Below are 27,352 nucleotides of genomic sequence, written 5' to 3'. Positions count from 1 at the left end.
GAGATGTGCAAATAACCACTGCTCCTCAACACCTTATCTTGTGCCCTTTTTGGAAATGCAAAGGTTTTCTTGATAGCTATTTTTTACTCCTTATATTTCAGCAAATGAATTACTGTATACCCGGTATAGAATGAAAACGCACTGCAGGGTGCAGCTCATTTATTGGCTCTGGGTTCCTCGGGTTCTTGATGAACCTACAAACCCTATATATCCCCGCAACCAGAGGAGTCCAGCAGACGTAACGGTATATTGCTTTCGATAATCTGACATTGCAGGGAAAAGTTACAGAGTAAAAAGTAGAGAAAAATTGATGTTTTTTTCACCTCAATTTCAATATTTTTCTTTTTCAGCTGTTATTTTCTGTAGGAAACCCTTGTAGGATCTACACAAATGACCCCTTGCTGAATTCAGAATTTTGTCTACTTTTCAGAAATGTTTAGGTTTCTGGGATCCAGCATTGGTTTCATGACCATTCCTGTCACTGACTGGAAGGAGGCTGAAAGCACAAAAAATTGCACAAATGGGGTATGCCCCAGTAAAATGCCAAAATTGTGTTGAAAAATTGGGTTTTCGGATTCAAGTCTGCCTGTTCCTGAAAGCTGGGAAGCTGCTGAGTGTAGCACCGCAAACCCTTTGTTGATGCCATTTTCAGGGGAAAAACCACAAGCCTTCTTCTGCAGCCACTTTTTCCAATTTTTTTGAAAAAAACAAAATTTTCCCTGTATTTTGGCCAATTTCTTGGCCTCTTTCAGGGGAACCCACAAAGTCTGGGTACCTCCAGAATCCCTAGGATGTTGGAAAAAAAGGACGCAAATTTGGCTTGGTTAGCTTATGTGGACAAAAAGTTATGCGGGCCTAAGCGCGAACTGCCCCAAATAGGCAAAAAAAAGGCCTGGCACAGGAGGGGGAAAAGGCCTGGCAGCGAAGTGGTTAAGGTGAGGTGGAGCCTTTCTTCTGGTGGCGCTGCGTCATGTATGGCCAACACCGCGACCACTGCTTCCCAAGCCGTGGCTCCGTCTAATGAGCCTTGTCCTCTTCCGGCCTCCTGTAGTTTAATTACACCCTCATATCCTGCCCATCTCAATATTTCCCACTTCCAGCCCTCAAAGTTGGTCCCGGGGGCTCTTTCAGAGCCAACTTATTTCCCTCTTGGCTAAGACATACAAAAGGTCTTGGAACTGACAGATGATCTTTGTTTCGGACTTGTGGGGGAACCAATGAAGAAGGCAATGGCCCAGAGTACAAGGGATCTCCCGATCTGTGACCAACGTCATCAATCTAGTAATTCTTCCCCAGTAGTCCACTAAGTGGTGGTAGTTCCAAACCATATGTAAGAACTCCGCTTTTGGCTCTCAGCGGGGGCATGTAGCCTCCATATTTCCAAAGTACCAGCTGATTCTGTCCAGAGTTAGGTAGGCCCTGTGGAGCATAAACTTAAAGCAAGCATTGCGAGACACCTTGGGTACAAGCTCTAGAATACGCTCCCAGTCCCTATCTTATATGGGGCTACCCAGTTCATTTTCCCACTGCATCTTGACCGTCGTCAGTGGGATAGTAAGCTCTAGTCTCTGCCGTTGATAAAGGCATGTGACCCCTTGAACCTCCCAGTCGCAATAACCAAATATTGGCATACTTCTGACGGAGGCGGTTCTCCTAGTCCTTGTTTCCAGTAGCGGTGGATGGTGGCTGTTACCACTTGATAAAGAAGAAAAGGCCCTGGGTTCAGTGAGTAGCTTTCCCAAAAGTCTGATCCCCCACCAGGCCCCTTCATGTGGTAACACTAGTAGGACTTTCAGTGGGATGTCAGGTGAGTATGGTATTTAGACTTTATTTCTGCGGAGGCAACGATCCCAACAGAGACCTCCTGAGTTTCTGCTGCAGTTGGGGATCTCGGTCAAAGGAGGATACTAGCTAACTCGTGCATGTCAGGGGCACCAGAGGAGGCTTCCCCTTCTGGCGATAGCATTGTTGCTATCCATGGGGTCAGCCACTATAACTGTCCAGCTATATAATACGAGTCAAAGTCTGGTATGGCCATGCCTCCTTTGGTTTTTACTCTTTGGAGCGTGGCCAGTGACAAACTTTGGCAGCCCGTTTCCCAAACCCTGTTATCAGTGAGTCAAGGTCCTTGAACCAGGAACATGAAATCCATTTTGGTAATGGACAAGTTACTTACCTTGAGTAACGCCTTATCTGGTAGAGAGACAGACTAGCCGCAGATTCCTTATCTTAGAATTCTCTTCCAGGTGTCAGGCTGGATCCGGAAATTGTTCCTCAGCAGTACCTCTGAACATTGGTAGAGAGCGTGGAGGGACTCTGCAGCAAAGTCGTCCCCAGACATGACGTCAGCGGAGTCCATATATTCCCTCCTCCAATGCGCTGACATCAGTTTCTTCTGTGACTAGAAGCCACCTACAAACTGGCAGTGAGATAGTGTATATGCCAACTAAGAAGGAAAGGACATAACGTTATACATACAATAACGAGAATACATCAGAGACTACCCCAAGCAAGACTGAAGAGGATACAGTTCACAATCGGTGAGGATAGGTGGGACGATAAGGAATCTGTGGCTAGTCTGCGTCTCTACCAGATAAGGCATTACCAAAGGTAAGTAACTTGTCAATCTGCTAGAGACAACTAGCCGCAGATTCCTGATCTTAGAATTACATACCCAATCAATCCCAACCCAGGAGGAGGGTTGTGAATGGATCTCACCAGTCCAGCAAAGAATAACCTGGCAACGAAGAGGAGAATAAACCAGGTACGAGACAGACAAGGCGAGAAGACAGCGTAAGCTACACACAGGAAGAGATGACCGGCATATCAACAGGGGATCTGATAAGTCATGATTGGTAAGATATCTCCCTAAGGAAGCACGGCAATGGCCACGACAAATGGGGCAGTCAGAGCTGCCAAGAACCAACGGCATGATGAAAAAAGGGAAACACGTCCAAGGCACCTGAAGAGACAGTCACGTGAAACACGCTAAAAAGAATGTGAAGAGAATAGACTGAAAAGAAATCGGAGACCAAAATGGGTATCAGAATGACCAGAGTAAATGTGCAAGGGAGAACCATCTCAAAGCAGAATGGGAGAGCACCCCAGCAGAGCATACGTGTGAAGAAACACACAAGTTAAAGCAGAAGGCCATGTTGCAACAAAGGAAAGAACAGAACACTAAGTGTACAATACAAGCAGCAATGGGTGCCCTAGAAGAACTAGTGCAAAACAGCTCCAGAACCCAACTGGTCAATACAGTAGGAAGGTCAAGAAATGTCCTGTGCAAAAAGTGCAGAGCACATGTACACCATAAACAAAGCAGGACACCAGAGGAGGTCCAGAAACAGAACCCTTGAAGAGGAATTGATACGACATTGGGTAAAAGAACCCAACGTCCCTGTGTGTACACAATACAAAGAATGACCCTGAAGAAGAAATGAAGGGGAAGAAGGAACCCCTTTCAATGAAAACAGCCATGAAGAGGAACCAAATGCAGCCATGCATGGGAACACAAGCCGGAATAAACATCTTCTCAAAAAGGGCCGACAGAACTGTGCAGCACAGAACGTAAGAAATAAGCAAGCAAAAATTGGATAAATCCATGGAAGAGGAAGTGAACTAGTCATTGCAAACCAGAGAGGAAGACAAGGACCGAAAAGTAACAAAGAAAATGGAGGCATGTCAACAGACATACCCAGAATAGAGTCTCACCACTAAGCGTGAGGGTGTATGACCGTGACCATGAAGGCACGGAAAATCTGGAGAGTGAGAACAACCGGGGGGAGAGACAGTGACTAGAAAGGCAAGTAATGGACCTGAGAAACCTGAAATGTTGGAAAGGAAAACATCTAGTGTACAGAACAAAAGACAGTACCACCACAGAGCCACAAAAATATGTAATGCTCCGGGAGGAACAGTAGGAAAAAAAAAAAGTGTCTGTAAATAGGTGAACAAGCCGGCAAGAAACACATGAGGAGGGAAACAACCCTCGAAGGAGTGTACAAAAGGTGAATAAACGACCTGATGACACCCAACAAACCACAATGGAATGGAATACCGACAACGGTAATAAATAGATGGCACACGTCCCAAGCGATCATAGTGGACAATGGAAGAAAGGAGGAAGTCCAAAGAGAAAGTCGTAGGAAAGTATCCATAAGTAATGGTTATAACCACTACTCCACCATTCCTGCCGGAGTGAGAGGAAATGGTAAAGCATGGTGCCAGAATAACATGTAAAACAATAAGGGATTCCGTTGTATAGGAAGGAAAGAGAAAAGGTATAGCCTCTGGAAGAGGTAGACCTGGAGCAGAATGCACAGGAAAGAGAAAAGGTATAGCCTCTGGAAGAGGTAGACCTGGAGCAGAATGCACAATATCCTGTGTAAAAGATAGAGACCATGCGCAGAATTCCACAGGGGGACTATAAACCCAAGAAATGTCCCAAATGTAACAGTACAGCTGACATATTTCGGTTTGAACCGAAAGAGAATATAGGGTAATCAAGTAAATTGATTAAATGTGTCCTTCCATTTGATGTTAGTGGTATTTTTTTGTTTGTTTTTTGGCTGCAAAAAACACGAGGTAAGTGACAGACACCCACCAAGACAGGAGGGAGGCACATGGGAACTTCAAAAAATCAGAGATGGTCCTGCAAGCGGAGAAAGACAAACAGTACAGGAAAGGTGAAAGAGAAACATATACAAAGTCTATTATAAAGTCCATGGAAAATATGGGGAGAAAAACGTCTGTAGAAGAAGGGTGGTAAGATAGCGCCAAGGGGCAACAAACCTAAAATAATTTAGATAAGAAGTGGCTCCCGAGAGAGTACAAGAATAGATCCCCACATGGGAATAAGAAGGAGGAAAAAGTAGCAAATAGCTTACACCTAAAAGCTCGAAAGAGCTATGGTCAAACCCAATCTCTAGCAAACAGAGATGATATGCGATCCGCCTAGGGGTCAAACTTAGTCTGAAAGCAAAACAAAAAGAGAACCAACATAAGTGGTATGAAAAGTCTAAGATATAAGGAGGCGACCCACCACTGTGGATGGTCAAATGATAAGTAGGGCTCATGACCCATCCCTCAGAAGTAGAGCTGCCGCTCCACATGGCGATACGCTGTAGAAATTGAAAGGCACGTAGCACCATTATTACAAGTGGAAAAAAACCACCATGAACCAATGTTTCTGCGAAGAACAGGAGTATACTCTGGGTTGGAATCCGGAGGTCTACAATAAGTGAGAGAAACACGTAACAGGAAAGGGTGTGTACGAAAAACAACCCACACCTGTGAGGAACTCGGCAACCCAAAACAGACTAGCAACGGAGTAGGCGAGTGGATCCAGAGGCAGATGGAACATTAGTCCCCACCAAGCGAATCTCTAAAACGGCGCAAGTCAGAATCTGCATGCGCACCAAAAAGAGATTTGCCATAAAATGGCATGTCAAAGACAGCATCCCGCACACGAGTTGAAAAATTAGAATGTGTTAACCAAGCCCTTCAACGTATGGCAACAGATGCAGCCATAGGCCAACCAACGGAATCCATACACGTGCGAACCGAGACCCTAGCAGCCTGCTGACCATCTCTGATCAAAGGTATAAGAGCAGTGCAGGCATCCTTAGAGAGAGTTGGCAACAAACGCTCCACGGAATCCCATAGAGCATGGGAGAAGCAAGCTAACACACAGGATGAGTTAATGGAGCATAGGGCGGCACTACAGGAGGTGAACATATGCCTGCCAGCAGCATCCAACTGTCTGGCTTCATGGCAGCATGCAACTGTCTGGCTTCATGGCGAGGCAGGGCAGGAAGAATCTGTGCCATGTCAGGAATGCTAAAGCAGTTTGACCCGCAAAGCCCTGAAGAGTAGGGTGGTGGCGAATGCATAAGGGATCCTCCTGTGCTGGCCGGTGCCTGTGGGATGTAGAGCGCTCCACAGAGGGACCAGAGACAAGCTGGTTACAGACAACCAAAAGGATGCCAGAAAGAGACTCGCAATAAGGCATAATTGGATCAGTAGAAGACTGATCAGGATGAAAATCCAGTAACGGGTCTGTAGATAATTGCACCGTTGCAAGTGCAAAACAGCAGCCACTCGCCTCAACATGTCTGCGAAGGCAGTACTGGCCTCAGTCGCCAACCCAGGAGATGAGAGTAGGCTGGACGCCGGCGAGGAGACAAGGACACTTGCAGTGGCTAAGTCAAGCATCCAATCAGATGAAGACCTCCGGAGGGGACCTATAAAGGGAGGCTGAGCATGTGTAGAAAGCTCAGACGGTGGATCCAGATGAGTAACCACATCCAGTTCCAACGGCACAGCTCCCAGTGTCGACATCAGCTGGCGTCGAGTGGGGGGAAGACTGCTCGGAAGCAGCGTCGTTCAACTACAGGGAAATCAGAATAGGAGCGTTGAGCAAGCCAATGGCGCTGTGGGGGGCATCGAGGCAACAGGATCAGGCAGAAGAGACGGAGGTCGCAAGAGGCCGTGCACTGGTGCCAATCCGACTCCGGAGTCGGAGTGGAGAGGCTGAACAGGCACCGAGGCCTAAGTCGCCAGTGAAGACCCCGTCAGGACACTCGCCACCTCCTTAGGGCCTGAAGGTGCTCCAGAGGGAGGGGAAAACCTAAAAGTGGAATGCAGGGACGAGTAGTAGTCCTGCATTTGTGCTAGAGTTGCCCCGTGCCAGGATACGGCAGAAGGGAGGGGTCGACTCGAGCACAGACTCCACAGGAGGAGAGTGCTGGGGGTGGGGGGGAAGATGAGGGGGAGGGGTGACGGCAAAGGGTGTGACGGCACACGGGAAGACTTACTTGGAGATGCAGATGCACTACCGAACGTTGACGGAGCTGTGCGCGAATGACTTTTGGGGCACTCCCGGGACCGCGAGGAAGAAGACGGACTCCGATAAGAATACTTTTCCACCCGTGCTGCCAGGTGCTTTATCCGACACTTCCTTAAGGATTTGGGCTTCAGTTAATGACAGGAGTAGCAGCCATCAGCATCGTGATGAGCACCCAGACACCACAAACACACGAATGGGGGTCCGTGTCTGACATTTGCCAAGCACAGGACCCATAGGGCTTAAAACCCTTAAGGCGTATACATTATTTTCAAAAAGAAAAATACCCATAAAACCGGGAGAAAGGCCAAAAGGGCTCGAGGTACCGCAACACCGGATCCGTGTTGCTACATGGAAGAGAAGAAACTTATGTCAGCGTGTCAGAGGAGGGAATATATTTACGCTGCTGACGTCATGTCCGGGGACGGCGTCGCTGCGGAGTCGCTCTACGCCCTCTACCGACGCACAGAGGTACTGCTGAGGAAAAGTGTCAGGATCCAGCCTGACGCCTGGAAGAGAATTCTAAGATCAGGACTCTGCTGCTAGTTGTCTCTACCAGATACTACAAAGTAGTAAAGCAGGCATGGCAAAGCCACCATTTTTAGGGGCACCCACAGCCGGCCACTGATAGCAGGAGCATGCCCAAAACTCAATGCTAGATAGTAGTCCTCAGATAGCCTTCCCCACATTGCAATCTAACATATCTTCCTGCTTGTGGTATTTACGTGTCTCTAACTTTGATAGGCAATGGGCCTCCCATCGCAGTGGCTCCAAGTCAAGCAGAGGATTGCATGGAGATGTATCGGGAAAGACGCAGGACTTCTGTCAATTGACTTGTAGTCCTGAGAGTTCTCTAAAACACTCCAGGAGTGAACGAGTTCCCATAAGTGCATCTCCTGTGTCCCATAAAAACAAAAGGATGAGATCATCGGCATAAAGCGTTGCATGATGCTCATGCTCACTTATTCGCAGGCCACCATAGGCCTCTCCTGTTCGGGCATGGCATGCAAGGGGCCCCATTGTGAGCGCGAAGAGTAGGGGTGACAAAGGGCACCTCTGTCTCGTGCCGCACTCCACCTTGTATTTCTCCAACATAATCCTGCCCATTGGCACCCGTGCTTACACATCCTCATATACAAGTTTTGTCCAATCTCTAAACCCCATACCCAGTCCAAAATGTCTCAGAACTTCTTGCACATACGGGTATTCCAGGCTGTCAAATGCTTTTTCAATATCAACAGCTAGGGCCGCTGCTGTAGTCTTATCGTAAGTCCCCGCCTCCACCACTGAGAGCAGGCGTCTAATACTCAATGCTGTATTTCTGACTATTACGAAGCAGTTTTGGTCCCTATGTATAAGGATCATCATATGTTGCATCACCCTTGTGGCCAGGATTCAACTAAGTATTTTATAATCAATGTACAGCATTGACAGGGAGCGGTACAATGCCATGTCGGTGGCCTCCCTCCCTGGTTTTAGCAGCGGCACTATTAGCACTTCCCTACTGGCGCGTCGGCGGGAACCCTTGCACTTGGCTGCCTGGTATAGAGCTAATAGTTTGTGGGCTAGTGGCTCTACAAAACAGGAATAAAACTATGCAGGCAAACCATCCGTGCATGGTGTCTTCTTCCTGTCCATCTGCTTTATCGCAGCCCTAATCTCTGGGATTGTTATGTCGGCTCCAAGGTTCTCAACTGCTTGCGGGGGTAGCTCTGGAGCACTGCATTCGTTAAGAATGTCTGCAGAGCATCCGCTCCACTAATTGAGGTGTGACAATATAAGGTCATATATATATGTCTGGAACTCCCTGTTAATATCAGCTGGACTGTATGATCTGTCTCCGGTGGCAATAGTCTGTTCAACAATGACAGACCCGCGTTCAGCAGAATTCGCTTGCCATGCTAATAGTGCCCCTGCCCGATGTCTCTCAGCATGGGCCCGAGTCATATAATTATTGTAATCGAAGCAGCAGAGGCGTTTAACCTCTTCCGCCACCTTCTCTTTGGCCTCTAAGAGGTCAATGTGTAGCTCCAGATGTCCTGATGTCCTCCATATCTTGAAGCAGCATTCGTCTCACCTCTGTAACCTCGGGTATACAGTGGCCTCTGATCACCCACTTAAAGGCCTCCCATTCCATCAATCGGAACGAGGAAGTGCATGTGTTCTTGGCAAAATAAGAGTCTATGGTGGTTCCTAGATTTTTTTGGGAATAAGGTGTTTTCGAACGACTCAGGTGCAATCTCCAAGTCGGTATGGGAGGCCTGGTCCTGGGCCAGTGTAGTCCCAGCAGTAGGGCATTATGGTCTGAAACCGTTCTCATTAGGTATTCAGTTTGGTTGACTATAACCAATGACACTGGATCAAATTATCCAGCTGAGTTGGCTACATTATGCAGCAAGAAAAGGCAAATTATGTTGCGTAATGAGCACATTCTGTGTTGGTATTACCTCATTATTTTTTACATATGTTAACACTATCTGGGTGAAGACTTTACCCCAATAGTACCACTTTGGCACCCACATACAGAAATAAGCAACAGAAAGGTGAGCAGTTACCCTTTGTGAAGGGCCTTCCACTACATGGAACACATATTGCCACATTATTAGTAACTTTTAATTTGTTTGAGCTAGAATTGTTTTTTGTTAAAATCTGCAGATTATGATCCAGGTGATGAATTAAGTGGCAAAAGTGGAAAATCCGTAATTATGTGGATAATGCAGCGTTAGCAAAAATCACAGCACTTCAAGGGCCCGACTGTAATCCATGAACCACCTGTGCATTACACGAGATTGATGTGCTCTGTGCAACAATCGGGCATGTAAGACTAAAGGATTGTTTGTACATTAATGAGTTTTGAAACTCACTTCATCATGGATGGTCAAACACAAGAATCCACTCTAGATTTATGTATATTTTAAGACTTTATCTACTGCTGATATAATGTGCAGATGTAGGATAAAAACAAACAATATAGTGCCAATTAAAACAATCAATAAGCAAAATATTAGAAAGAACCGCAACACTGTGACGGTGTTAAAATAATTCATGGCACTGAATGATGTAATCAGTCTTTGTTAACCAACTGATTCCTTCCAGCCACTAACCAAGCTGCCATAGCACCAAAAATGCCTGTCTGAGTTTTTTGAAACAGTCTTTAGACTGCACACAATAGCAGAACAAGAAGCTTCTTGTTCTGTGTGCTTCAAGAAGGTCGTTTTCTGTCTTAGTGTAGCATTACCAAGTGAGCTGAGTCCAAACTAGCTCAGAGAGGCTGATGTCCTTTACTATGTCTGCAGCGCAGCCCACATGAACCAAAACTCCCAGGAAGTTTAAGATTCCTCTCTGCAGAATACATGCCTGTACTAAAATTGTATGATTTTATTGAAAACGGTAGTCCTTACAAAGAATACTAACAAATAGAAGAATGAACACATTAAGCTTATTGAACCTTCACTTAATTCTATCACACATTATGAATCATATGATTAAATATATATACTTGATGTCCTATCAAACTATTATGTGCAATCAATCCTAAATGCAGCACACTTTATAAATGAAAATGGGCACTCATATAGAGGAATATATGAAACAAAATGGGGGTAACATGGGCAGGAATATGCAAAGATTACAATCGAATGGCTAGCAATTGGCCTGACAAGTTGCAAATCCACTGAGCTCCAAGAAGCCTCCTCATATCCTGAAGACATCCTGACGTGAAAGTGCTACTATTGAAACACCATAAATGTTATGCTCTCCGTGCGAGGATTAAAACGTTTAAATGAATGGTTAATCTCAGCAACAGACCACAAGGGCACTAACCTGGCTGCTTAACTGCTGTCCCTAATAGTGCCTTACCAGATATATTGTGCTGCCTAAGGAGATCATGACCTGTAAATGGAGCAGATCAGTGAACTGCTAGGCACGTAGGAGAAGCGGATTTCTTGGACGAGAAAATGCATTGGGCGTGTGGACGGTATGAGCCAAACAGGAGTGGCAGATGGAAGAAACAGTGCATCCACAGTGCAGTGGGGGTGATGGTGGCCAGGGGGCTTAGACTTGGTGTGCATACAGAGGGCCGTGCTGGCGGAGTTCTAGCTACGTACTGAGGAGAGTAGTGACCTCAAGGAGACAATGCGCTCACAAAGAAATAAGATGCTTTGGATGAGAGATCCTGGGCTCAGAGTAACAGTTGTGTTGTTGGCATCCACAGCGGCAGTGTGACGCTGATTAGGCATTTCCTTTCCTTGACTCTTGTGGGAGACGTCTAACTGGTGCAGGTGTCCGTGTGGACCGAGAGCTAGGGATGGCCTTACACTATGTGCAACCAGAGGAACCACCAAGCTGCCATGATATTTACAGGTGCCCTAGAAGCCCCTAAACAGAAGCCTATGGAAAGGGAACATCTGTATTCACACAAAATAGGATACTGTACGCGGAGACTGGTGAGGGCACCATAGCTGCAACTGGTCAGAGTGGCGAGGCATAACTCTCACGGACCGCTCAAAGACATAAATGGTTTCATTGAGTGGTGGGAGGGGCTTTTGCTATATGGCCAGAAGCAGCCACAAGAAAGTAATTGCTGAATAGGATTATGTGAATCAACGTGCAGTGATCAAACATTGAAGATCAGGTGACCTGTGAGATTGTTTGAAAGCTTATGACAGGAACTGTAGTGAAATGACCCTCCAGGAATCCACTTACCTCTCTTTCCCTGTATGTGGTGTCCTCAACAATAGGGACAATGAGCAGCACTGGGGCAGTAAAAGGGGTAGCTGAGGCGGTGATGAGGGGGTTGGACAAGAAGACAAAAGGGCCTCATTACAACAATTACAACTGCCGCCCGCCAAGCTGTAACCGCCGTGCTGCCGCACTCCCGCAGTGCCCATTATGACATCCCCACTGGGCCGCAACATGGAAGCCGGCTCCAAATGGAGCCGGCGGTGTTGCGGCTGTGCGACAGGTGCAGTTGCACCCGTTGCGCTTTTCACTGTCTGCTGTGCAGACAATGAAAGGCTGTGTGGGGCTGTGCCAGGGGGCCCGCAACTCCCCTTTCCGCCAGCCTTTCTATGGCGGTTCCTACCGCCATGGAAAGGGTGGCGGGAAGGGGACTCGTAACCCCTGAAGGATTAAAACCACCGGGACCACCGTGGCAGAAAACCGCCGGTCCCAGCGGTGCGACCGTGGCGCTTCCGCCGCGGTCGTAAAATGCAAGTTTGTACCGCCAGCCTGTTGCCGGTACAACCTCCAAAACAGCCCTGGCGGTCTTTGGGTTGTAATGAGGGCCAAAAGGCCTAGAAGTAGGCTGTTAAGTACTCTGGAGCTGCTCCCTAGCACACAAATCAGATACTGACTCTGTAAATTACAGTGATAAGAGTTGGTCTTTGGAAAGTAGCTGAAAGAATGAAAGCAGTAGAGGTAGCTGTGGAGAATATTACTGATAATGTCTCGGAGATGAAAGCATCTATAATCAAGCTACAAGGGACATCACTTGTTTGGGAAAGGACGTTTGAGAAAGCCGAAAGGCGCTCTCATCTTGACAATCCCCATTTTCTGGGATTTCGAGCAACAGTGGAGGGCTCATCTTAAGGCTTCTTCCTGAAGAAGTAGCTGCTTGAGGCTTTGCAACCTAAAGCACTTTCCAAACTGTTTACCATTGAAAGATCTCTGAGAGCGCAAATGCCACTTCCAAAACTCAGAGCACCACCACACGCTATAATTTTTCATTTTCGAACTTACAGAGACAATAACTTGCGAAGAACAAGGAATGGGGCAGCAGCACAAGGTGAAGGACTGTCAATGTTTTTGAGACTACACTCAATAGGTACAGCATCAATATGAAACCGTGGAGACACAGAGACTTGGGAAAAAAGTATTACAGAACATGGGGCCTGACGTACGGCCCAGAGTATGGTGTCTCGCAATGTGCAACTCATCTGCAAGCCACAAATTGTGAGTTGCAAAACCATATGTACAACAGTGTACCTCACACTGTTTGCGATTCCCAATGGGGTCACAAATGACCTACCTCATTAATATTCATGAGGTAGGTCGCAATTTGCGACCCCATTGGAAATGGCTGCACGCACAGGGAAGGTGGCCTGCTGAGCTCAGCAGACCACCATGTCTGTGATTGCTTTTAAATGAAGCAGTTTTTTTTTATTATTTTTTTTTTAAATGCAGCCCGTGTTCCTTGAAGAAATTAAGATGGGCAGGATAGGAGGGTGTGATGCATTTCAAACACAAAAAAATTAAAAAATATTTTTCCTACCATTCACAAAGGGGAAGGGGTCCCATCGGGTTTGTGAATGGGTTAGCACCAGTTTGAAAATGGTGCTAACTGCGATTGTTTTGTGACCAAAATCAGGGTCACAAAACAATCGTACATCGCACTGCGACTCAATTAGGAAGGGAACGCCCATTTCTAATTGCGACTCGCAAACTTAATTTGCGATTCGGTAAATAGATTTCCAAAGATGAACCCTCAAGGAGAAAAATTATCCATCAACAGCACGGGTAGCGATGGGCTCACTGACAGGAAACAGCAGATGTCAAAACAGAGGAATAAACCCTACAGGAGAGTGAACAGGGTGGACATGAAAAAAATAGTATGTTGGATTTTGACAGTAATACATGAAACAGTGCTAATAATGGGAGTTGTTTGACCCCATCAATGGCATGCAAAGTATGTGAATTTTTTGCAGTAGAAGCTTGCGGTGACTCAGCACTGCTTCTAAGCCTTTCCCCTTGGGTTGCTGAAGGTTCTCGCTGGACTTAGCTCCATCACTGGGGGGAGACGGGAATCTTTTCCCAGGGCTTATTAAAGGTGCAGTATGCTGTGTTCGGTTACTATTTAATGTCCTATATTGTTCTTGATCTGTCAGGAAAGGGTGGTATTCAGTCTGACGGCTGATGAATAGGAATATAACTGTCTGCTACTCTATAGCAGACTGATGTGCTAAACATGGCAAAAGGGCTTGATAAAAGGGCTCTGGCCACATTCTCTGGGATGGGTGGGTGCTTGGGTGTTATGTGTTTTGTTAAGTTAGTTTGAGCCGGATGGATGTCGGGTATATGGATGTATTTGTTTAGCAGAATTGAAAAGATGATAATGATTGGCACATCAGGCGGCTTCAGGTGTTTCATTTTGTACATGGTTGCCACTTGTGATATAATCTCTTGGGACATACGCGGCCTTAATGATCATACAAAGCAATATAAGGTGTTCTTTTTTCTCATATGTAAAGGGAAGGTAACAGCATTCTTAAAGGAACACACTCATTCCCCACTCTTTCTAGATGAGTAGTTATATAGATTAAGAATGAAGTCTAATTTAGGTGGACAATGTATCACCATCCGTTGGGCTGCTATGTAATGATCTGTGAGGCACTGGATGGCACAAAGATATGTTTTCCAATATATATTCACTAGACTGATGGATATGGTATCATCCTATTTTTCAATGTGTCCATGATCTAGGCAGTCAAATGTAATTGCATCATGTCTGCGACACTTGACAGGTGCCCTTGGAAAGTAGGAAGCCTGGGTATAGTGAAACTTTGGAAAAAAACTTCTGTTGAACAGAGTCTACTCTCTACTCTACTCCTCGTAGTAGCTACGGCACATTGGATTGTTTCTTTGTTAGTTGCATGCTGCGGGAGATACGCTGAAGTGAAACGTTTAGGTAGAATATTGTCTGAATATTCCCTGGTCCACCCAACGTATATAGCAGCAGGTTAGACCCTGTGTGTCGATGTGGGGATTGAGAGTAGGAAGAGGAGTCTCAACCAAGTCTGAAAAAGACCACACATTTTTTTGTAGTTGGAGTTTGCCTCCTACTTGAGCAAATGACAGAGAAGGGAAAGTCCTGACACCTGCACAGCAGATACTTTTTCATTGACAATAACAAGTACCTTGCACATTGGCTTGCATTGACAGAAAACTGTATATATACACACCAGGTAAATTTTACATGTTTTTAGCTCTTAGTTTCAACTGACAGTTTCCTAGCGAGAGGCCTGGTCAGTTAAAATTACAATTGTCTTTTGATATTTTGCTTTGATACCTGCTATTTGTATTAAGTACTAGCTGGAATTTAGTCTACCCTATCGTGTGTGATTACAATTTTAACAATGGCTAAGGGACCTGAATGTGTGATTTCTGGCTGAGGGACTCCGAACAGTGAAGATCCAAATGGGTGACAAGGTCGCTGAAGCTTTAGGAGACTGGAATGAGATGTATTATAGGAGGTTGTATGATGAGGGAAGAGAGAACAAGACCTTGGTGGTGGTTTTTTTCCTTCAGGGTGAAGTATTGTGGATATGTAGGTGTGAATGCATGCTACAATATGCTATTGGCTACGTAATAATCTAGACAATAGTATAGCTGATGTTTCCTCTTCATCATTTGGCATTTCGCTTGCTTTATGTAATGCATTATAATAAAATCAATAAGCTAGTTAAAAAGCAAAAAAGATGCCATGGTATCGTAGACTTACAGCACCCTTTTCTTGATGCAACCTCCTGAGGTTTTACTGTTCAAATGGTATTTACTAAGTTTTGCTTACACACATATTGAACAAACTTCAGGTGCCTCCAGATTTACTCCTCTGTAAATTTCCATAATAATAATGCATCGGATTGATTTGAGATGTTCCAGAGATCACCTAATAGTCTACAAAACATATCAGGGTGTTAGTGATCAAGGAAAGCAAAAATCTTTTGGAATAACAATTATGCTGCTATTCATGAGCAGAGCCCGCTAACACATTTATAAATATTTGACCTATACAGAGAGCAAAAATGTGAGATTAGTTACCTGAGTTGTAGACCACTTGTAGATAATATTTCGTACAATGCATGGCAATTTTCTCTCTAAAATTTGCAATGTCTTTGATTCTCTCGGATCGATAGGTGAATTTTCATCTAAACAGTAACTCATTGCATCATGGCTACCTGCAAATATAGTACACATTATTTTTAGTTTACCCAGTCCGTATTGAAACTTGTTTCAACATATGTTTGAAATTAAGACATACATACAATTTTAATAGTTTTTAAACATGTATGGCTGTATATAGTGGTAATATTCACAAACCTATACCGAGAGAAGAATTTGTACATTTGGGAAAACAAAAAGAATTCATTGTCAAAGATTTAACTGTAGACTTCATCTCCAAGTCAACTTTGAGATCTACCATCTTTATATTTTATGACCTTTTTAAACCAATGAACAGCAAATTTGGCAAATAACATTTATAGTCTGCAAAGTGGTTTCTTTTTCCAAATGTTGGAGGACAACTCGTCAGGGGAGATCAGAAAAGTAGATGGGAAGGATGCACCTTCTCAAAATTAACTGTACTTTTCTTTGCAGCTGGAGAGCACACAAATACGATAAGGATGTTAAAGGTACTTGATGCAAGACAGAATATCAAGATTTTGAGAAATAAGGTGCCTGTAAGAGACTGCTGATTGAACACCAGCAAAGAATAGAGTTATAAGCACAAAACAGCGTAAAATCAGAATATATTTGTAGTAATTGCAGAGATGATATCTTATTGACTTTTCTATGGTAAAGATTACATACGTTCTGTGAGCAGAGAGTTTAAAACCATCACTGGAAGTAGGAAAAGGAAAAAATACTAATATTTTATTGTCCTCAATCTCTAAATACAAAGTACAAATTTAAAAGGTAAGATAACTTTCTGTAGTTGGGGAATCACCTGCGAATTTATGGTATTAGTTCTAGCACCAAAATATAATCAAAAACAGTAGAGAAGAAATCCAAAATCACTAGGAATAAATCATGAGGGCAAGTGCTCCATGGGGGAGGCGTGGCCAAGCCACCAAACATGGCGAGTGTGAGCCGCTAAAGCTCCGCGCCGCGTTCGGCCAAAACGGACTCCCAGGGGAGGGAACGGGGGGGCACAATGCTCCTCATAAACTGAATAGGAGCTGTGGAGACGCCGAGACCGCCTGGGTTAAGGAGCGGACTCCCGGTGACCCGCATTAACGGATCGATGCCGCAGCCGAACGGGCCGGGCCTGAAGACCGGGCCGCGAGGCGGTGGACGTGCTGAGAGGGACCGACCGGTGCGACTGGAGCCGTGTGCCGGAATCAGGGCGGTCCCGGCTCACACTTACTGATCGGCTGATGCGACCTGCTGGGGGGTGGCGCCCCCCCTTCCGACGACAAAACAGCAGGGTGTGGCCACGTCCTGCGGGGGTCCCGAGCTGAGGTCAGCGGCGGGCCCGGGGGATGCCTATGGGCCCCCCCCTCCTTGCTGGGAGCCGGCAGGGCCTACGAGACCCGGCCCGAGGAGCTGATGCAGGGCGGCTCTGCCGCGTGAAGTGAAGCAACCACCGCGCCCGCGGCCACGCACTTGAACTGAGGCGTCCTCTGCCTCTCCCCTTCCCTGCAATTGATCGCGCCATAGAGGCGAAGACGGACCCACCCCCCGGCGGCAGAGTGGCGAGGCAGACACGCGGCCCACCCGGAACCTGCGCTGTAACTAGAGGTGAGCCCCGGTGGAGCACGGGAACCCTCTGGCAGGCTGGCAAAACCTAGAGCACTTCGTCCCCCGCCACTGGTTGAGGCAGTTGAAGAAGAGGAGGGCCCCCCGATGGCCAGAGCCCCATGCCAGGGGGTGGCTGGAGATCCCGGGAAAGGGGGCACTCTGGACACCTGATGGGCCGGCGGGGGTCAGCGGATCCAAAACCACACTAGCACTGAACCCTCCCAAGCTGCTGGAACCTCTCGGTAGCCGCAAACCACCATAAAGACAAAAGTAGGTGACCCGGGACCGGGGGAGAGGAACTGTTTGGCCGGCTGCTCGTGCTATCGCTGGGAGGCGATTTGTCGCCCCTCGACAATCGGGTCCAGCCCCTCCCTGACTAGCACGGGCGCCTAACCGAGCAGAGACGGTGTTGGAATCACAGGACCCACTGGCGATCAAAGGCACGTTGAGCGCTTCATGGGGGTCCCCACCAGATGCAGGTCCTCACAGGACTGACCGCAAAAGGAGTTCTGCACTACAGAACCAGGAGCGACCGCCGTAGGTCGGACCTCTTGCCAAGCTGCCCGGAACTGGCGATAAACAGCATACCTGCCCCACACCATCCCAATCGAAACTGAACTACAAAGCGGCACGCACACAGAGACTAATTGGGTGGAGAGCATCGTTCTGGAGCCAAACAAAAACACCCCCAAGGATTTGGGCCATGGCCGGAACAGGGCGCCTACGCTCAGGAGCTGGAGCCGGGAAAGCACAAGACTCCCTAACACAAGACAGCCAAAAACTAGATGCAGTACTCGCTGCAGTGGAACGCATAGGAGACTCTCTAGAACGTGCCCGCACGTCGCTAGAAGCTAAGATAGACAAGGTGGCGAGTGACCTTGTCCTGCTACATGCAGACCACCGCAAACTAACGGACAAAACCAATGAGATTGAAGCCACAGTAAAGGACCTAACACCTGCAACCGCCCAGCTAAAAACATTAATGGAAGACATACAGGCCAGGGTGGCGGAGCTGGAACGCCGAGCAGAAGACGTGGAGGGCTGCTCCAGAAGAAACAACATCCCCGTAGTGAATCTGCCAGAAGGCACAGAAGGACGAGACCCGACAGCCTACTCGGAGAGTTGGCTGCGGGGGCTGGTACCGGACGGAGTGCTTACCCCCTTCTTCTCCGTGGAACGTGCCCATCGAATTCCGGCTCGGACGAGACCGCCTCCTCCACTACGCAGACAGAGATACTATTACAACCGGTAAGGGCTGCGTCGCCACCCCGTATAGATGACATGCAGATCTTACTATTCCCAGACTAAACCTTAGCGGTGCAAAGAGACCGAGCCTCCTACCTCCCTCTGAAACGCAAGCTACGATCACTTGGCCTAACTTATTCCTTGCTGTTCCCTGCCAAGCTACGAGTTGTGGTTGAAAACAAAACGCACTTCTTCCCCACACCTGAGGCCGCTTGGGAGTGGCTTGAGTCGTCAGGACTGTCTACTGACGGTGCGCCGGAACGAGCTGGGCCGATGCCCCGAGCCAAGCGCAGTCAAAATAAAAGAGACTGGAGAAGAAACACAACTCGTGCAGAAGCAACAAAATGCGCCCCAGACCTGGAACAGTTAATTCAAGAGAGAAGAGAAGCGATCCACACTGCAGCAGCGATGGGCGCATCCCCCCCGGGCTCGGGGTCGGACACAGAACTCTTGCAGCTGACCAGCGACCATCCTCCCACACCGGATAGTATATCAGAGCCGGGCCTCACCGAGGGGGCCCCCTGTGATGCCGGCCACCACTGATGAACTCTTCTAAAGGACCCCTGAACATTGTAAAGAAACTGTATGCCGCAGGAAATACCCAACTAGAGACATTTAGATGGATGTGCCTCAAGAGACAAGCAAATAACAGGCCTGGCTGTGAAACATGCATGTCGGACCCATCGGAGTCGTGTGCACACTGACAGGTGTGGCGCCCGACCCCGTGCACTGCGCTTCTTGGTGATTAAATACAAAGAGACCACCTCTACACTCCCCTCTATCCTCTTAGTTATCCGACACAGCCGAACAAATTGGTTCAAGACTAAAACTACCCCCATATATGTTTGGCCTACTCCCACACTCCTACCAGTGGAGGCACATAATGTATAGCTGTGCGATCGCACGTTGTTGTTTTTGTTGTAGTGTTTGGGCGGTGGCACGTTGTTTAACTGCTCTGATGGCATTAGTTACGTTTTGTTCTTGCCGGAGGACACCCACTAACCCTTTGAATAATAGTCGGGAACGGAAGACTGAGGGGGTGGGACCACATGCAGAGACTGGGCGGGGAGAATTGAAAAAAGACCCAATACCCACGATATGGCCACATATACAGCAATTACCTGGAATGTAAGAGGCATTCACACCCCCAAGCGGCGATACGCTATTTACTCCTACCTTATAAGGCATTCAATCCAAATAGCATTTTTACAGGAGACCCACCTAATAAGTTCTGAGATTTCCCGACTGCGCCAGCTCTGGAGAGGGCAATTATACGCAACAGGTCACTCAGCATACGCCAGAGGCGTGCTGATTTGGATTAGAGCAGGAACCCCCTTCGCAGCGGAGGAGCAGGTTGTATTGGATTCCACCTATGCCCCAAACAGACCACTTTCCTACATAATTTATCACACCATCTGGCGGGCTGGAGCGCCCTTACGTGGTTACTGGGGGGAGATTTCAACAGCGTACTCGATGTTGAGCTGGACCGCTCCTTTCCCCCTTTGCACACATCACAAGTGGTAGCTGCCTCGCAAGGCCTGGTAGACTGGGCCCAACAATGGCACTTGGTGGATGTTTGGCGGCAGCGACAGAGAGGACGGAGTCTACTCCTTCTACTCTGCCCCGCACTCCCTACACGTGCGCTTAGACCGTATACTTTGTACTGCAGGCTTTGCCTCGGTGGTGGTGAACTCGGAATACCTGGGGCGCACACACTCGGACCATAACCCACTGATAGTGCACTTATGCTGGGGACCCCCGTGCTCGGCTGTCCCCACGTGGTGACTGAGGCAGGAACTACTAGAAGATGCTACTTTTAGAGCGTCACTCAGTGTTATAATCCCAGAATTCTTTGAGCAAAACGAGGGCACAGCTACCTCAGGATTGATAAAATGGGATACATTCAAAAGTTTTCATCCGGGGACACTGCTTTGGGCTCAATGTAACATGCGCCACTCTGTTGAACGCGACCTGACCCAGGTAGAGCGGGCCCTGCTGTGGCCAGAAGAAGAAAACGCAAATAACCAAATTGAAAGGTCGAGACTGCCTGCAATACGCGCAGAACACCTGTCACTACTAGAGCGTCTGAGATGTCTAAATTACACAGCACACTCAGCGAGAACTCACGCATCAGCGGATAAAGTAGGCAAACTCTTGGGCTGGCTGATACGGCGAGATTGCGAGAGGAAGCCGATAATGGAAATTCGCTCACAGACAGGGGAACTGGCATATACACCCGCAGAGAGATACAGGATGAATTTACGAGACACTATGAGGCGCTCTACGCCTCAAGGGCAATCCCCGGGTGTGACCCCAGCGCTGAATTTCTTGCTGGAGTGAAGCTCCCACACTTAGAGGACGACCAGATCGAGACACTTGAGGCACCTCTTGACCTTGAGGAGATCAAATCTGGCATCCGGGAACTTACATCTGGCAAAACGCCAGGCCCGGACGGGCTACCAGTTGACTTTTATAAAGCCTTTGCGATACAGCTGGCACCCAAGCTACTTCAGGTATACGAGACGGCTGAGCAGGAGGGCCACTTATCGTCCACACAGAGGGAGGCGCTACTGGTCTCCCTTCCCAAACCTGGGAGGGACCCAGTGGACATGGGATCATATAGGCCACTGGCAATGCTAAACACTGATTACAAAATATTAGCAAGGGAATTGGCAACGCGCCTTGCGCCAAGCGTGCCAGAATTAATACATCCCGACCAAAACGGGTTTGTACCAGCCAGAGACACCTCCCACAATATCAGAAGACTATTCCGGGTTATGCAATATGCGAGGCGTGATTGGCTGCGGGCGGGCTGCCTTGTCCTTGATCTGGAAAAAGCCTTCGACTCCCTGGAATGGCCCTACCTGTTCAAGGTGTTGCAACAATTCGGCATGGGACCATCCTTTATTCGCCTAGTGAAACTATTGTACACCAGGCCACTGATCTGGGTGAGGCTAGGACCAGAAATATCAGAACCAATCCAGGTGTGCAGAGGCACGAGGCGGGGCTGCCCTCTCTCACCACTATTATTTTCGCTTGCTATGGAGCCCCTGGCAGCTGTCCTGCGCAGGGGGGGGGAGGTAACTGGGGAATCCCTCTAGGAGACGACTTACACATAGTGTCACTGTATGCCGCTGACCTCTTACTAGTGTATATTTCAGAGATATTACGCAGATCCCACCAGTGGCCGGTTCGCTCCTGCAACGCTTTGCGATGATATCCGGCCTCAACGTTAACTGTTCTAAGTCATGCCTCTTTCCATTCGACCCAGACCTCCCGGATCCGGGACTTATCCTAGCCGGGAGTCCCGTCCCATGGCAACCAAACACATTCGGATATCTGGGCATCCGAGTCTACCACAGCGAGGAGGATATATTCGAGGGTAACCTTGTAAAAGCGGTGTCCTCAATCAGGTCCCAAATGGCGTTTTGGAGGATGCTGCCACTATCTGTGGCGGGCAGGATAGCACTCCTAAAAATGGTGGTTCTCCCGTGGCTCCTAAATTTCTTTTCCAATCTCCCATACTACGTTCCTCCCAGATTCTTCAGGGCACTGGACTTATTTGGAATGGCGGCAGCTGCAGAGTTGCCCTAAAGAAGCTGTACTTGCAGCCTGATAAGGGCGGACTAGCGGTCCCCAACATGGAACACTATTATCTGGCAGTCCAGCTTCAGTGGATATCCAAGTGGTTGGCCGGCATACAGCTTGCAGACACAGCATCGGAGGAAGAACCATGGCCGCTCCAGCAGATACAGCATTTATTCCACCCGCTCACGCACGCATGCACAAACCCCACGGCAGCTGTACCTCAGAATAGCCCATAAATGTTTCCGCAGATCGCTCCACCTCACAAGATCGGTGATCCCTTTTGCACCCGCTCTGGCGCTATCGGGCACACCATGGAGCCCCAGAGTCACATCTGACTCCGAATTACGCACATGGCATGAAATAGAGTTACACACACTGGGAGACCTCTACGAAGAAACCCAACTACTATCGTTTGCTAGGCTTCAGGAAATGGGACTTCCACCTGGCCAGTTTCTTTCACACTGCTCCCTGGTGAAGTCACTGGGGTCCAGGTGGGGAGACATCACAACAGCTCCGCCTACCCACTTGCTGGTCCAGTACTTACAGGTGGTGAGCCGTGGCCAGCATCAAGTTAGCTGGCTGGCGGACGCCTTGAGAAACCAGGCCGCCCCTGAAAACGATGCACTGCGCGTGGCCTGGGAGAGAGACACCGGCGACTTGATCACAACAGCACGATGGAGGTCTGCTCTCTCAGGCCACCTTAACATAGCACGTAATTCCCGATTCCGCCTAATACAATACTATATAGTGCACAGAGCCTATCTCACACCTGCCCGTGTGAATAGATACTTTAACCGGCAAGACGCGGCCTGTCCCGGATGCCGCGAAATTGGGGCGGACCTGTCGCACATGGTGTGGTCCTGTCCTAGCCTTGTCACCTACTGGAGGGTAGTGCTTGACAATTTATCTAACTGCATAGCACAACAGATACCCTTCACATGGGAGACATGCATCCTAGGACTGTTCCCCAGAAGCAAACAACGCAGAGCAGAGGTGCGCTTTACAGACCTAAGACTTATTGTGGCGAAAAGACTAGTGGCCCGCAGGTGGAAATCACCAGACCCTCTGCCGGTGCAGGCTTGGAGGCGCTCTCTCGGGGTGTGGGCGGGAGCGGAGGGCTCGGCACTGAGACAAGAGGAAATCCTAGGGCTGCGACAATTGCCGATCTCCACCTGCTGGGAAGAGCTCTTGCTGCAGCTGCGTAACATAGAAGCACACCCAGTAGAGGAGGGACTGGACTAACACTGACGAGTATCAGTGGCTGAGAAAATGCACCATATAAGGGGACTGAATGCAGAAACTGATTAGACACACTATGGTGCCATGGGGCGGGAAAACTACACACACCGGACCCGATAACTGACCCAGCCTCTCTACTGGTAAACCAATCTGTTGTAATTGACCCCAACCCCGACACGGAAACAGTCACGTCCGAAATGACCGCATAACTGTCTGACCGCGGCAAATGTTATTGTTGTTCCTTTCTTTAGTTTTTTTTTTTTATTCAAATGTTAACCTATATAACACACATAGTGTCTGTTTTCTTAACAAAAGCACCATAACCGAACACTTGTGACTCAAACAATGTTATACTAATGAATGCCACCAAACGTTGTGCCGACCTAACAGACGCTAGGCATACTAACGACCACTTAAGCTGCACCCACAGAACAGAACAACAAGAGCACAACACACTAGAAAATAAAGATCCATACAGGGTGAAAACCAAAAGTAACACAGTGGTTGTGATGAACACCCGAACAATTACAAAGAAATGCTGTAAAATGCACTGCACTAATGTGTCGCCAATGTACTAAATATTTCTTAATGATGTAAGCAATACACATCAGAATATACTAATCTGAAGCAAATGCCAAAATATGAAACAATGTAAAGTTTAAAAATGTCAATAAACAGATTTATGGAAAAAAAAAAAAAAACAAAAAAAAAAAAAAGGAGGGCAAGTGCTCCATACTTACTTTGATAAAGGTGTGAATAATTTGCCATTTCTTACAATCAAATAAAGTGCCCCAATTAACAGACGTGAAACCAAAATAACAAACCCAGAAGACTTCAGATGTTTAAGCACATCATAGGAAGGCCCTTCTTCAAACTAAAACTCTTGCCAAAATCTAAAAGCCTATATAAATATTGATTTTTAGCTCTATCAACACTTTGTGAGGAAGTGGACAACCCAACTGAAAGTCTTGCATACTTTTCTAAGAAACATGATTACATTTCATAGAAGAATGCCATATAAATGGGAGCAAGTCATTTTCTGAGGAGTGCATGTCAATAAAGGTGGTGCGGCTGTGGGTGTGCAGAGGCAAGCTATAAAAGCACTAGCACCCTTGAGTAATGTAACTATATATTATGACCAGAGGAATCCACCATGCTTTATGGCGCAGAACAAAAAGAGCTAAAAATGACTGCATGAAATTATTTAGAAATAATCTGAGACAAGTGATTTAAATTTGAAATTGCAGGATTAGTCTAGGAGAAAACGCTATCATAAACAATAAATTAAAAATGAAAAGATGGTGGTGAAAAACATGGATCAGTAATTGTAGTAAGCTGCACAGGTATCAATGACATTGTCAGATCTTGTAGAAATGCACCAGAATCGTAGCGAAAAATACCGTACTTCAGTACATTTTAAAAGAGTTTCAAAGAGATTTTTTGAAAAACAATCAGGAGCCTGGGGACCTGTACTGTACACTCTGTTTTATAAAGAGTGATAGAATACTGGGAAAATATGTGCTATTAAGGGATAAAAACAGGCAAATAACAGAAAGGTTCTGTGTCTGAAACCAACTATATTGGACTACTTATTAAGGAACTGAGGTTTGCCGTGAGCTAATGACAACTGTTATAGATATCAATCCTGATCCGTGCCATGTGCCACTGACTGATCCATCTTGATTCCAGTCAATTGGGTCTTATCTTTAAGAGAAAAACTGAGAATAATCAGAGAGAAACTGTCACTCCCCATACAGGGGCCACAACCACAGGTATGGGGTCTTTTACCTCTGGTGTTTTAGTTTCCATGCTCGGGGAGCAGTACACCAGGCCGAGTACACTACTACAGCACTTGACTCAAGGTAGTAGGAGTGAGCAGTTTAAGGCATCCAGGTAGTGTAGGGAGTTGTCAGACCCGGTTTGGGAGGTGTGGGTTAGGCACTGGGCAAGTAGGCTCACTCAAGAAAGAGCTGGAGCTAAACGACAGTGAGAGCCCCCATCTGATGTCCTCTTCAAGTCATGTCAGAGATGGCAGAGGTAACAAGGGCAGCTGCAGCTGGGATCTTGAGTGCAGGGGCAAGGTCAGCCTCGGTTCAGACTTTGATAGTGGAGGCACAGCAAAATCTCAGCTCAAGTTCCTACTGGCATACACTCCACCTCTGGCACAAATTCTTGAAGGCAGCGGCAACAATGTCTGTACAGGATTCCTGCACGGAACGAATATCCCAGTGAGACTGCTTGCTGCGCTTCTCAGGGCGCGCAGATCGCTCCTATCTTCCTTTGAATGTCAGATCCTCACAGTACTGGCCTTTATGCTGCTCTAGAGCTGTCAGGTCAGCCATTCCTCTGCATAGTTGCCAGGCTCCTTTGTTCTCTCAGCAGCAGGTTGGTTTGAATACACGTCAGTCACAGGCTTAGCTTCTTCCTACAAGGCAATACTCCAGGTAAAGGTCCCCCTCACCTCTGGGAAGCTGTCTCGTCAGCAGACACCAGCTCTGGTTGCACAGCAGTTCTTTTTGTACTTGCAGAGCACTGCCTTCCTTGGTTGGAGGAAACCTGGAACTAGATCAAGAATTGAGTCAATGACTCCCACTTTTATAGAGTCAAAGCAGACAGGGGATGTGGAGTGTTTGTCTGCAGTTTGAGGTGGCTCTTCTTTCAGGTGTTGTCTCCAGGCTGTACAAGTCACCCTTTGTGTAGAAGAGCACTACACACAGTAAGGTAGACTCCAGCCTGGAGTACCCACAACAGAGGCACAAAGAGGTTTGAGCTTTTGGCACCTAGCTATCAACGGCCACAACGAACAGTGATCAAGTAAGAGACAAACATCTCGCCTCACCTAAATAATCCTTCTCACTCTGAACAACGGAGACTGCAGCCCTAACCTTCACCTTCACCCCTACTATCTATCTATCTATCTATCAAATGGCAGTGCTACAGAAAGACTTATCCCCAGACCCTCTCAGCAAAATGACCTAATCAAATTTCTAAAAGTGTCCTATACCCTATATACTCACTTCATTGTCTAGCTCTCTTCCCTACATCTTCAATAATGTCTGGAATGAACTCCCAACACTTCCACTGTCTGGGAAAACAGCACACCCTTCATCTTGTGCACAAAAACAGGCCAAGGGCTTTCAAAATAGGAGACATGTGGCTCCATTACTCGGTTTCACTTGCATGCATACTGCATGTACCACAAAGGCCACATACACAAACCTGCACAAAATATACTTTGATTGTTATTAGAAAGGTCTGAGCTACCACTTAGAAGCAGGATATGTTTTTGCAGGTGCACCAATAGCTCTCTTTGAATACCAAAGGGAGATATGAAACCTGGGTATAAATTGTGTAAGACCCAAAGCTTAAGCCATAGTTTGAGCCAAAGTCTGGTGACTTGCGATAGTCAGGTTGAAAAGTCAGCCAAGAAAACTTAATGAGTGGAAGAGACCATCGTCTCTTATCTAAGGGCAGCTGTAAATAGGCGATAACTCTACTAGGCTTTTGGCATTGCAACATAAACTGTGACCTGAGAGCTTTGGTCTTTCAAAATTAGACCACTAAAGGAAAAGAGGTATAACTCTAAAGAAATAAGAAGAGGGGGACGATTACCATTTTAATCTTCAATTGATCCCAAATACAGCCGGTCTCATTTCTGAAAAAGTGTATTCGTATTAATCAGTAGAGTGTTCAGTTTAAAAACATCTGGGATTCAAGCAGGATTGTTAACACATAAATAGGTGTCTTAAAAAAAAAAAAAAGGGGGGGGTCTTTAGTCCACCTTCTAAGCCAAGAAAATACTCAAGATCGTGGTCTTATTAGAATTTAACAAGTATCCAGATACGTTTGCATATTTGTAGCTAGCACTTCAATTGAGTTAACCATTGAAAAAGGGTCAGCTGATAGAAAGACTATATT

The 27,352-nt window shown here is 47.1% G+C and overlaps 1 protein-coding gene across 3 annotated transcripts in view; it reads right to left on the bottom strand.

Annotated features, from left to right (window-relative positions):
* Positions 1–27,352, bottom strand: part of PLCXD1 (phosphatidylinositol specific phospholipase C X domain containing 1) — a 138,850-nt gene that overhangs the window by 62,604 nt on the left and 48,894 nt on the right. For all 3 annotated transcript variants that reach the window (XM_069204304.1, XM_069204305.1, XM_069204303.1), the window contains one exon: positions 15,665–15,801. In XM_069204304.1, the coding sequence (XP_069060405.1) occupies positions 15,665–15,787 (123 nt within the window). In that variant the 5' untranslated portion in view covers positions 15,788–15,801. The remainder of the gene's footprint in view (positions 1–15,664; positions 15,802–27,352) is intronic.

The sequence above is a fragment of the Pleurodeles waltl genome, chromosome 8 (genome assembly GCF_031143425.1).
Source record: "Pleurodeles waltl isolate 20211129_DDA chromosome 8, aPleWal1.hap1.20221129, whole genome shotgun sequence".
Classification (NCBI taxonomy): Eukaryota; Metazoa; Chordata; class Amphibia; order Caudata; family Salamandridae; genus Pleurodeles; species Pleurodeles waltl.
This window is presented reverse-complemented; position numbering and strand designations above follow the sequence as displayed.